Here is a 12993-nt window from a genome sequence, read left to right as displayed (position 1 = left end):
ACTGGATCATATCTCTCTTGGCTTAATCATGGGATTTGTGATCCAATTGTGTAGTGCTGTTATTTATTTATCCGTCTACTCAATTTTCCCACCGCATATTGAAAAGGGAGGGGGCTTCAGGATGTGGAGGGGGGTGACAGTGTCGGGTGGGGGCTGGTGTCGAAGGGGCTGATTCTCATAGACCCAGACAAAGTCGATGTCACAGTAGAAAATGATAACGTTTGGGGGCAGATGTTTTCCCGAAAGAAATGATTGCATTTGCAATGTAAAACCAATCTACATGCCTTGTTCTTATTATATGCACTGCGACCTCAGGAGTGAATCAGATGAAAGCAGTCAAATAACTGTTATGACAGATAATAATGGGATCAGAATGGGGTTTCTCGCCCGGGCCCCGGTCCCCATCTGTGGAGCCTGGAGAATGAGTGTGCCCGCCTGGCCAGCCTCCGCTGAGAGATTGAGATTGGATTGGCTTAGGCAGAGCCATATGGACTCCATCTCACCTGTGGGATGCTGTAGAGGGTAATGAAGCCCCTGGCACACAAGGACAATGTGTGTTGGGTTGGCATGCAGTAAAAACATGCACTGGTATTGTGCTGATTCGACTGAAGATAATGCTTAGGTTATGTTTATATTCAACACACTGCAGGTAGTCAATGCATACTAGAAGATGGAAAAGTGGAAAGATGTGTTGGGCTAGCAGAGAGCGAAGATGTGTGTGTAGTCTGCACGCAGTGAAAATGAGTGGTGGGTTAGCTCATCGTTAAAATATATGTAAGATACTCTTTACAGTTTTCGGAAGATGGTCAGGGACTCAGCTGTTCTGACATTAGGGGGAAGATTGTTCCACCATTGGGGTGCCAGGACAGAGAATATATTTCACTGGGCTAAGTGGGAGCTGCCCTCCCGTGGGGGTGGGAGGGTCAAAAGACTAGTGGTGGCAGAACAGAGTGCTCAGGTTGGGGTGTATGGTTTGACAATACCCTGGAGGTAGGGAGGGGCAGTTCCTTTTGCTGCTTTGTAGGCAATCAACAGGGTTTTGAAGATGATGTGAGCTTCGACTGGAAGCCAGTGGAATGTGCAGGGGAGCGGGGTGATATGGGAGAACTTGGTAAGGTTGAACACCAGGAATGCTGTGTCGTTCTGAATAAGTTGCAGGGTTTGAAGGCACAAGCGGGGAGCCCAGCCAACAGAGAGTTGCAGTAGTCTAGACCGGAGAGGATTAGTACCTATTCCGCTTCCTGTGTGAGAAAAGATTGTACTCTACAGATGTTGTAGAGCATGAACATGCGAGTCACTGCTTTGATGTTTGCAGAGAATGATAGGGTGTTGTCCAAGGTCATGCCAAGGTTCTTTGCACTCTGGGAGGGGGACATCGTGGAGTTGTCAACCTTGGAGCTGGCAGGCCTTCCCCGGGTGGAAGAGCAGCTCCGTCTTGTTGAGGTTGAGCTTGAGGTGGTGGGCCGACATCCAAGCTGAGATGTCTGCCAGGCACTCAGAGATGTGTGTCGCCATCTGGGTGTCTGAATCGGCCAAGGAGAAAAGTAGTTGAGTGTAATTCGCATAGCAATGATAGGAGAGCCCATGTGAGGATATGACAGAGCCGAGAGACTTGGTTTTAAGAGAAAAGAGGAGAGAGCCTAGAACCGAGCATGCGGTGCAGACACAGATCCTCTCCATGCCACCTGGTAGGAGCGACATGTCAGGTAGGATGCAATCCAGGAGTATGCAGAGCCTGAGAAGCCTAGCCCTGAGAGGGTGGAGAGGAGGAGCTGATAGATAACAGTTTTGAAGGCAGTGGAGATATCTAGGATGATGAGAACAGAGGAGAGAGTCAGCTTTGGCAGAGCGGAGAACCTCAGTGACACGGAGGAGAGCGGTCTCAGTTGCGTGAGAACCAAAATTGGTTCTGTAAAAGTTCCCAGAACATTTGCGGCAAATGTTATAGTAACACAAAAACTGTCCAGCTGTGCTGATGATTATACAAGGTTTCCAGAGATGGTCTGGATAAGGGAGGAGGGGATGGGGTCAAGTGGGAAGGTTGTCGTGCGCCTGGACATCACTAGTCACAGGATTTAATCTGAAAAGAGAGAGGAGAAAGAGGTCAAGGTGTAGGGTAGTTCTGTGGACTCAGTAGGCTGAGTACTGGAGCGCCAAGTCTAGGTCCAAAAGGCTTCTAAACAGCTTCTACCCCCAAGCCATAAGACTCCTGAACAGCTAATGAAATGGCTACCCAGACTATTTGCATTGCCGCCCCTCCCCTTTCACACTGCTGCTATTCTCTGTTTATTATCTATGCATAGTCACTTTAACTCTACCTACATGTGCCCACGCACAATGTGCCCCCGCACATTGACTCTGTACCGGTACCCCTGTATATAGCCTCCACATGACATGACTCTGTACCGGTACCCCTGTATATAGCCTCCACATTGACTCTGTACCAGTACCCCTGTATATAGCCTCCACATGACATGACTCTGTACCGGTACCCCTGTATATAGCCTCCACATGACATGACTCTGTACCGGTACCCCTGTATATAGCCTCCACATGATATGACTCTGTACCGGTACCCCTGTATATAGCCTCCACATTGACTCTGTACCGGTACCCCTGTATATAGCCTCCACATGACATGACTCTGTACCGGTACCCCTGTATATAGCCTCCACATTGACTCTGTACCAGTACCCCTGTATATAGCCTCCACATGACATGACTCTGTACCGGTACCCCTGTATATAGCCTCCACATGACATGACTCTGTACCGGTACCCCTGTATATAGCCTCCACATTGACTCTGTACCAGTACCCCCTGTATACAGTGCCTTGCAAAAGTATTCGGCCCCCTTGAACTTTGCGACCTTTTGCCACATTTCAGGCTTCAAACATAAAGATATAAAACTGTATTTTTTTGTGAAGAATCAACAACAAGTGGGACACAATCATGAAGTGGAACGACATTTATTGGATATTTCAAACTTTTTTAACAAATCAAAAACTGAAAAATTGGGCGTGCAAAATTATTCAGCCCCTTTACTTTCAGTGCAGCAAACTCTCTCCAGAAGTTCAGTGAGGATCTCTGAATGATCCAATGTTGACCTAAATGACTAATGATGATAAATACAATCCACCTGTGTGTAATCAAGTCTCCGTATAAATGCACCTGCACTGTGATAGTCTCAGAGGTCCGTCAAAAGCGCAGAGAGCATCATGAAGAACAAGGAACACACCAGGCAGGTCCGAGATACTGTTGTGAAGAAGTTTAAAGCCGGATTTGGATACAAAAAGATTTCCCAAGCTTTAAACATCCCAAGGAGCACTGTGCAAGCGATAATATTGAAATGGAAGGAGTATCAGACCACTGCAAATCTACCAAGACCTGGCCGTCCCTCTAAACGTTCAGCTCATACAAGGAGAAGACTGATCAGAGATGCAGCCCATGATCACTCTGGATGAACTGCAGAGATCTACAGCTGAGGTGGGAGACTCTGTCCATAGGACAACAATCAGTCGTATATTGCACAAATCTGGCCTTTATGGAAGAGTGGCAAGAAGAAAGCCATTTCTTAAAGATATCCATAAAAAGTGGCGTTTAAAGTTTGCCACAAGCCACCTGGGAGACACACCAAACATGTGGAAGAAGGTGCTCTGGTCAGATGAAAACAAAATTGAACTTTTTGGCAACAATGCACAACACAGCTCATCACCCTGAACACACCATCCCCACTGTCAAACATGGTGGTGGCAGCATCATGGTTTGGGCCTGCTTTTCTTCAGCAGGGACAGGGAAGATGGTTGAAATTGATGGGAAGATGGATGGAGCCAAATACAGGACCATTCTGGAAGAAAACCTGACGGAGTCTGCAAAAGACCTGAGACTGGGACGGAGATTTGTCTTCCAACAAGACAATGATCCAAAACATAAAGAAAAATCTACAATGGAATGATTCAAAAATAAACATATCCAGGTGTTAGAATGGCCAAGTCAAAGTCCAGACCTGAATCCAATCGAGAATCTGTGGAAAGAACTGAAAACTGCTGTTCACAAATGCTCTCCATCCAACCTCACTGAGCTCGAGCTGTTTTGCAAGGAGGAATGGGAAAACATTTCAGTCTCTCGATGTGCAAAACTGATAGAGACATTCCCCAAGCGACTTACAGCTGTAATCGCAGCAAAAGGTGGCGCTACAAAGTATTAACTTAAGGGGGCTGAATAATTTTGCACGCCCAATTTTTCAGTTTTTGATTTGTTAAAAAAGTTTGAAATATCCAATAAATGTCGTTCCACTTCATGATTGTGTCCCACTTGTTGTTGATTCTTCACAAAAAAATACAGTTTTATATCTTTATGTTTGAAGCCTGAAATGTGGCAAAAGGTCGCAAAGTTCAAGGGGGCCGAATACTTTCGCAAGGCACTGTATAGCCTCCACATTCACTCTGTACCGGTACCCCTGTATATAGCCTCCACATGACATGACTCTGTACCGGTACCCCTGTATATAGCCTCCACATTGACTCTGTACCGGTACACTTGTATATAGCCTCCACATTCACTCTGTACCGGTATCCCTGTATATAGCCTCCACATTGACTCTGTACCAGTACCCCTGTATATAGCCTCCACATTGACTCTGTACCGGTACACCTGTATATAGCCTCCATATTCACTCTGTACCGGTACCCCTGTATATAGCCTCCACATTCACTCTGTACCGGTACCCCTGTATATAGCCTCCACATGACATGACTCTGTACCGGTACCCCTGTATATAACCTCGACATTCACTCTGTACCGGTACCCCTGTATATAACCTCCACATTGACTCTGTACCGGTACACCTGTATATAGCCTCCACATTCACTCTGTACCGGTACCCCTGTATATAGCCTCCACATTCACTCTGTACCGGTACCCCTGTATATAACCTCCACATTCACTCTGTACCGGTACACCTGTATATAGCCTCCACATTCACTCTGTACCGGTACCCCTGTATATAGACTCCACATTCACTCTGTACCGGTACCCCTGTATATAACCTCCACATTCACTCTGTACCGGTACCCCTGTATATAGCCTCCACATTCACTCTGTACCGGTACCCCTGTATATAGCCTCCACATTCACTCTGTACCGGTACCCCTGTATATAGTCTCCACATTCACTCTGTACCGTTACCCTTGTATATAGCCTCCACATTCACTCTGTACCGGTACCCCTGTATATAGCCTCCACATTCACTCTGTACCGGTACCCCTGTATATAGCCTCCACATTCACTCTGTACCGGTACCCCTGTATATAGCCTCCACATTCACTCTGTACCGGTACACCTGTATATAGCCTCCACATTCACTCTGTACCGGTACCCCTGTATACAGCCTCCACATGACATGACTCTGTACCGGTACCCCTGTATATAACCTCCACATTCACTCTGTACCGGTACCCCTGTATATAACCTCCACATTCACTCTGTACCAGTACCCCGGTATATAGCCTCCACATTCACTCTGTACCGGTACACCTGTATATGGCCTCCACATTCACTCTGTACCAGTACCCCTGTATATAGCCTTCACATTCACTCTGTACCGGTACCCCTGTATATAGCCTCCACATTCACTCTGTACCGGTACACCTGTATATAGCCTCCACATTCACTCTGTTCCGGTGCACCTGTATATAGCCTCCACATTCACTCTGTACCGGTACACCTGTATATAGCCTCCACATTCACTCTGTACCGGTACACCTGTATATAGCCTCCACATGACATGACTCTGTACCGGTACACCTGTATATAACCTCCACATTCACTCTGTACCGGTACACCTGTATATAGCCTCCACATGACATGACTCTTTACCGGTACATCTGTATATAGCCTCCACATGACATGACTCTTTACCGGTACACCTGTATATAGCCTCCACATTCACTCTGTACCGGTACACCTGTATATAGCCTCCACATTCACTCTGTACCGGTACACCTGTATATAGCCTCCATATTCACTCTGTACCGGTACCCCTGTATATAGCCTCCACATTCACTCTGTACCGGTACCCCTGTATATAGCCTCCACATGACATGACTCTGTACCGGTACCCCTGTATATAACCTCCACGTTCACTCTGTACCGGTACCCCTGTATATAACCTCCACATTCACTCTGTACCGGTACCCCTGTATATAGCCTTCACATTCACTCTGTACCGGTACCCCTGTATATAGCCTCCACATTCACGCTGTACCGGTACACCTGTATATAGCCTCCACATTCACTCTGTACCGGTACACCTGTATATAGCCTCCACATTCACTCTGTACCGGTACACCTGTATATAGCCTCCACATGACATGACTCTGTACCGGTACACCTGTATATAACCTCCACATTCACTCTGTACCGGTACACCTGTATATAGCCTCCACATGACATGACTCTGTACCGGTACACCTGTATATAACCTCCACATTCACTCTGTACCGGTACACCTGTATATAGCCTCCACATGACATGACTCTGTACCGGTACACCTGTATATAGCCTCCACTTTATTATTTTACTGCTGCTCTTTAATTATTTGTTACTTTTATTTCTTCTTTTTTATTTATCTATTTTTTACTTAACACATATTTTTTCTTAAAACTGCTTTGTTGGCTAAGGGCTTGTAAGTAACCATTACATTATTGAATGATTATTGAATGAGGTGTGGATGTCAAAATCAAATCAAATCAAATTGTAGTTGTCACATACACGTGTTTAGCAGATGTCATCAACTTTTTTATGATATCTGATTTCATTCCAGTGTGCTGCACATGAAAAGGGTAGCAAACTGATCATTAGTGCCGCTGTTTCTGACTCGTGAGATGAATGGCGCCCAGACACAGCCATTATACCATGAAACACAAGGATGTAATCATCCTCTCCAAACGCTGCAGGATGCTGTTTTATGTTTGGTTTTGGACTAGGATGTCTCTTTCATTTCTATTGCCTGTGGACAAGTTTTTGAATATTTTTCACATCAGTGATTCAACACTTTAGATGTTATTTTTCTCATAAATCTGGCCTGCACATGAAGTCAATGTGACAACTCTTGATCTTTCATAATGGTCCAGTTCTTCATATTAAAGTATATTTGGTATAGTTGATTGCTATGCTTGACTTTCATTATGATTCAACTCTGCTGTCTGTCTCCACAAATTATATCTGCCACGGTGCAATAGAATATGGAAATCATTTTTGATTACTTGATGCCTGTAATCAAGACATGTCTGGCTGTAAAGTGATTTTTGAATCAAAAGGCGAGACATAGGAGCAATAACAAAATTTGATCCAGAATGTTATATTTTGATTGCTTATTTGAAAGTTATTTCCAAGCAAGAAATGAACATACATCATTAATTCTATGTTCCAGGTTTTGTTCTCAGTCATGTCAGTCTGTTACACACTATCCTATCTCAAGTTTCCCATTTTTGATTTTGTGAAAATATCAATCTAAGGTGCATTTTTTTTCTTGCTGTTCTTATTTTCCCTCGATCTCTCCTTAATTGTTGGCTCCTGTTTCTCAGAGAACTGTTTCCCGGATAGTGTTGTCAGAACACTGTTATTGATCCAATGACCCGAGTCTGAAGGAAAAATGTCCTTCAGCCTTTGGACATTTTCTCTCAAAGTCCTTCCACCTGTCATCAACACGTCTCGCTTTAGTAACAAAGCTTGATTACTTTCCAGTGTGCAATTGCACTGAGATGTGTGGATTGTGAGAATTTCTGTGAAATATGTTTCATGACCTTTATAACTCAGCTGAAATTGATCATTTTTGGTCCCTGACAAAACATCCCCATGCACTTAAGTTGTAAGAGGTATGAACATGGCAGTTTTCTCTATTTGAGTTACTTCAAAGCCAGAATACTGATAATAAATGAGTCTGCTTTCAATCCCCTTGCCTATGCTATTTAATAGGGACTTTATAATGGGTTTGTAAATGGCTTGTACATACACTACATGACCAAAAGTATGCGGACTCCTGCTCGTCAAACATCTCATTCCAAAATCATGGGCATTAATATGGAGTTGGTCCCCCCTTTGCTGCTATAACAGCCTCCACTCTTCTGGGAAGGATTTCCACTAGATGTTGGAACATTGCTGCGGAGACTTGCTTCCATTCCACAAGAGCATTAGTGAGGTCACGCACCGATGTTGGGCAATTAGGCCTGGCTCGCAGTCGGCGTTCCAATTCATCCCAATGGGGTTCGATGGGGTTGAGGTCAGGGCTCTGTGCAGGCCAGTCAAGTTCTTCCACACCGATCTCGACAAAACATTGCTGTATGGACCTCGCTTTGTGCACGGGGGCAGTAACAGAAAAGGACCTTCCCCAAACTGTTGCCACAAAGTTGGAAGCACAGAATAGTCTAGAATGTCATTGTTCTGCCAGCTTTTTGTTGAGTTTGTTTGTATAAATATTGGTTGTTTATATTTCATATAGCTCTGAAATGTTTTTCAACACCTTTCGCAACCAAGTCTCAATGTATACTTTGTATGGCTAGATGAAACAAAATATTTGGTAAAAACTATGGTGTTTTTTCACTATATGAGAACAATGTTATTTCCATAAGGACATGACTAACACAACGATAGTTTATAATTTTGGTGTTGAAAATAATCAAAATAGTTTTATTGCTATCTAGATGATAAGTGTCCTCATGATAAGTGTTGTTTAATTTTTGGTATTCATAGTATAGATCTTAAATAGTATAGGTCTTAAATGTAGAACATGATGAAATAGAGCTTTATAATTACAAAAACACGTTTTTATGCTGCCTGCCTTTTAGAGGAACAAAGCAGAGGTACGGACAGTATCACACCTCTGTAAAGCTCTGTTTTATTTCACATTAACCTTTGGAGACTAGCTATACTGAAAAAAACATATAAAGTTTCCTTGGTGAACAAATTGTACAAAACGCCCATATAAACCATCTCAATTGAGTTTATTTGACTCAGCTTAAGAAGGCAATGCCAACAACAACACGATGTAATATTTCAAATAACGCACTTGTGTCTCAATTTAGGATTCTGCCTCTCTTTCCCCATTTTAAATATCCTTGCTTGTCTATCAGTGTTGCTACTGTATCTATGCACTGTGTTGTTGATAATGTATCTCTCTGACTTTGTTCCCTTACCTCTCTCGCTGTCTGTGGTTTCCTTAACCGGCCTGTCTCTCAGATGTGTTGGTGTGTCCTCTGCGGCCCGTTGAGCGTTTCCGAGACTTGCATCCTGATGAGGTGGCTGACCTCTTCACCACTACCCAGAGAGTGGCTGACCTGGTGGAGAAACACTTCCAGGCTTCCTCCCTCACCATCGCCATACAGGTAATACTGTACACACTACCGTCGGTATCCAGCATTACAACATAGGGATGAATACTAATTCCAAATCTACATCCCTTTGTTTATGTATCTTCCATTGCTCATTTCTGGTCCATATCAGACAGAAGAAAGTGTTCATTACTATTCAAGCTCAAAATTATTTTGAATAATTAATTATTGTGGGCCATATATCTATCTATATAATATGGTGTGGGTTAGAGAGAGCGAGAGAGAGAAGGAGTAATGTGTGAATGACCAAGTGAACAATTGTGTGAGTCACCATCTGAGTCAGTGAGTGTGTTAGTGAAAGAAAGTAAAACAACACAACCACAGAGGCTTAGAGAGGACTACATCAATCTCCCACTCGTTCAGCCTGTAGATCTGCATTGGAATAAGAGGCATAACTGAGGAAAGTTGCACCGAGAGCCAACAGAATATCCCCACCTGCTGGAACAATACAATAACAGGTTCTCATTGGACTTCCAGGCAGGATTTGACAGCCAGGCAGCCTATCACTTCACAGGCTTTGTCATTCTGCATAACTTTTGATATATGCAGTCTATGCTAATGTTCAAATGTCACCAAGCTTGCTTGGCTGCCCGACACAAAAAAACTATTTAATGTGTTTGAAAAAAGCAGGGAATAATGTTTATGGGGATATCATTTTCTTTGACTTGAGGGGTATAGAGAAGTGATGATGTGAGATTAGTTGTGACAGCTCTGGGGTTAGAGTCATAAAACTGAGGCACTGTATCAAGCAACACTCTCTGCAGGAGGGTTGCTGTTCTCTGCATAGAGCGCCACACGACAAACAACATCACACAACACAAACCTGAGAAAGGAGATGTGAAAATTCATTACTTCATAGACTTGCATAAATATTATATCATAATGCACACTTTGTCACCAAATACATTTTTGTCATACAGATGTTCCTTTGAGGTCTCTTAATGCTTTAGATATTTGTGTCCTCAATTCCTGATCCCTATATTAGAAAATGCCTTCGAGGTATGCAGTCTATATTGTGCTTTAAATGAACTCTATTGAACCAGTCAACTTGTCAAAAAGAAACCATTTCCAAAAACAGCTGTCATGTGACAGAGGAGAGACACTAAAGTGACACTACACTACAGCTCAACGCCGAAGGACAGAAAGAAGACAAAAGAAACAAATTAAAAACTTTGAGATTCACGTGGCAATGGGGAGGTGCCGCCATGATTCATCTGAAATTAAAATCCTGTTGAATTATTAACGTAGGCATTTCTGAGTTCTCTACCGTTCCTAATGATCTCGTTCTGTTCCCACCAGGATGGCCCTGAAGCCGGACAAACTGTGAAGGTGAGGACTTAATAATGCACTCCCTTTAAATTTATCATGAGGCCTCTGCAACAGTTATATGCTATTAAATAATAATTGTATTTCATTTGCAGGTCCCAAACTCTTGGCATATGTAAATTATTCAGAGTTCTATTTTAAAATGCGTTGTCTGTATTCTTTTGGTGGAAGATGGAATGACATGCGCTGAGACTCAGGGGCTATGGGGGCTGCCACTCTAAAGGGGGTGAATGGTGTCAGGGGATCCCACCCTTGCCTCCAGCACTGACAGTAGTTTAGGCCTGGCTCTGCCTGACAAACTTTCTTCCTTCACTCTTCCTACTCTTTATGTCTGTAGTGAGATATAATAATATGCCATTTAGCATAAATTTTTACGTTGTTGGTCATTTTGAGATGAATTATTACTATTATTGTTTTGGTTTTTATTCGCTTGTTGGGCAATGGGGCGGCAGATAGCCAAGTGGTTAGACCATTGGGCCAGTAACCGAAAGGTTGCTGGATCGAATCTCCGAGCTGACAATGTAAAAATCTGTTCTGCTCCTGAATAAAGCAGTTAACCCACTGTTTCCCGGTAGGCCGTCATTGTAAATAAGAATTTGTTCTTAACTGACTTGCCTAGTTACATAAAGGTTACAATCATAGTCCTGAGGTTAAAAATCTGTTATGATTATACCTCATATCTCAAACATTTAAAAGTTATAGACGATGAATGCACAATGCAACGGTCTACAGTGTATTTGTTCAGAGAAACTGTATTTGAACAAGTTTTTACCCTCTTCTTTTTATGTGTATCACCTTAGTGCATAATACTGTTATTCCCAAAACCCACACACTCATTTCATATTGCATATAGAACACAAGCTTAATTATACATTTATGGAAGTTGCCATGAGAGCAGTCTTTGGCCTGTTTTTTTTTATTGAAATGTTAATGGTGTAATTTGAGCTGAGGACATTAAGGCAATGGATGTGTGGACATGTTTTAATCATAGAGATGAAAGTCAGTATTTGCAGAATATATGAAAGAATACTGAAATATACTTAAATATAGCTCATGTTATGTATTTGGGGAAAAAAACCCTAGGGTGTAAGAATACACAAAGGTGTAAGGAGTTGCTTTATGTGCATTGATTTGAAATTCCATACCTACTACCACCATCATTTGCACCTACTTTCATTTATTTTATATACCATGAAATTGCATTATTTGAAACAATGGTTATGGTACTATTAGAAAGAAAATGTACAAATCATTTGAATTAGTCTCAGCCTTGTGAATTTGTGGTATTTTGTATTAAATATTTCCAGTGTATTTCGTAACACATTAGTGCATTGTGTTAGATAATTTATAGTGTAATTACCATTTGATTACCAGACTTTAATGCAGGGAAACTTAAATCAGTTCTACCAAATCTCTATCAACATGTTAAATGTGCAACCAGGGGGAAAACAATTCTAGATCACCTGTACTCCACACAGAGACGCGTACAAAGCTCTCCCTCGCCCTCCATTTGGTAAATCCGACCACAACTCTATCCTCCTGATTCCTGCTTACAAGCAAAAGCAGGAAGCACCAGTGACTCGGTCTATAAAAATATGGTCAGATGAAGCATATGCTAAACTACAGGACTGTTTTGCTATCACAGACTGGAACATGTTCCAGGATTCTTCCGATGACATTGAGGAATACACCACATCAGTCACTGGCTTTATCAAAAAGTGCATTGAGGACGTTGTCCCCACAGTGACTGTACGTTCATACCCCAACCAGAAGCCATGGATTACAGGCAATATTCGCACTGAGCTAAAGGGTAGAGCTACCGCTTTCAAGGTACGGGACTCTAACCCGGAAGCTTACAAGAAATCCCGCTATGCCCTGCAACGAACCATCAAACAGGCTAGGTGTCAATACAGGGCTAAGAAGATTGAATCATACTACACCGGCTCCGACGCTCGTCGGATGTGGCAGGGCTTGCAAACTATTACAGTGTCACGTTTCTTCAAAATCGAACCCAGAAGCAGACCAGGACAAGGAGAGTAGGAAGAAGGTGGGTATTTATTTACAAGTGAATGTGAATGGGTAGATATATCCAGGTGGCGTAGCGGGCAGCGGTGGTGAGTTGATGGGAGTAAATAGGTGGATCCAATGGGGAAGCGGAATCCTCCGACGACCAGGCGGGAATGGGGTAAATGATCCGGGTGAGTAACTGAAGACAGAACAAACGGAGATAAGTTTAAGGCAAGCAATACGTAAAAAACAACAAAACAAATTCTATCCAA

General features: G+C 43.0%; 1 protein-coding gene across 1 annotated transcript in view; it reads left to right on the top strand.

Moving 5' to 3' along the window:
- Positions 1–12993, top strand: part of LOC139371201 (bis(5'-adenosyl)-triphosphatase-like) — a 318597-nt gene that overhangs the window by 246956 nt on the left and 58648 nt on the right. The window contains exons 5-6 of the mRNA XM_071111386.1: positions 9237–9382; positions 10688–10717. Of these exons, the coding sequence (XP_070967487.1) occupies positions 9237–9382; positions 10688–10717 (176 nt within the window). The remainder of the gene's footprint in view (positions 1–9236; positions 9383–10687; positions 10718–12993) is intronic.

Source organism: Oncorhynchus clarkii, chromosome 17 (genome assembly GCF_045791955.1).
Source record: "Oncorhynchus clarkii lewisi isolate Uvic-CL-2024 chromosome 17, UVic_Ocla_1.0, whole genome shotgun sequence".
Classification (NCBI taxonomy): domain Eukaryota; kingdom Metazoa; phylum Chordata; class Actinopteri; order Salmoniformes; family Salmonidae; genus Oncorhynchus; species Oncorhynchus clarkii.
This window is presented reverse-complemented; position numbering and strand designations above follow the sequence as displayed.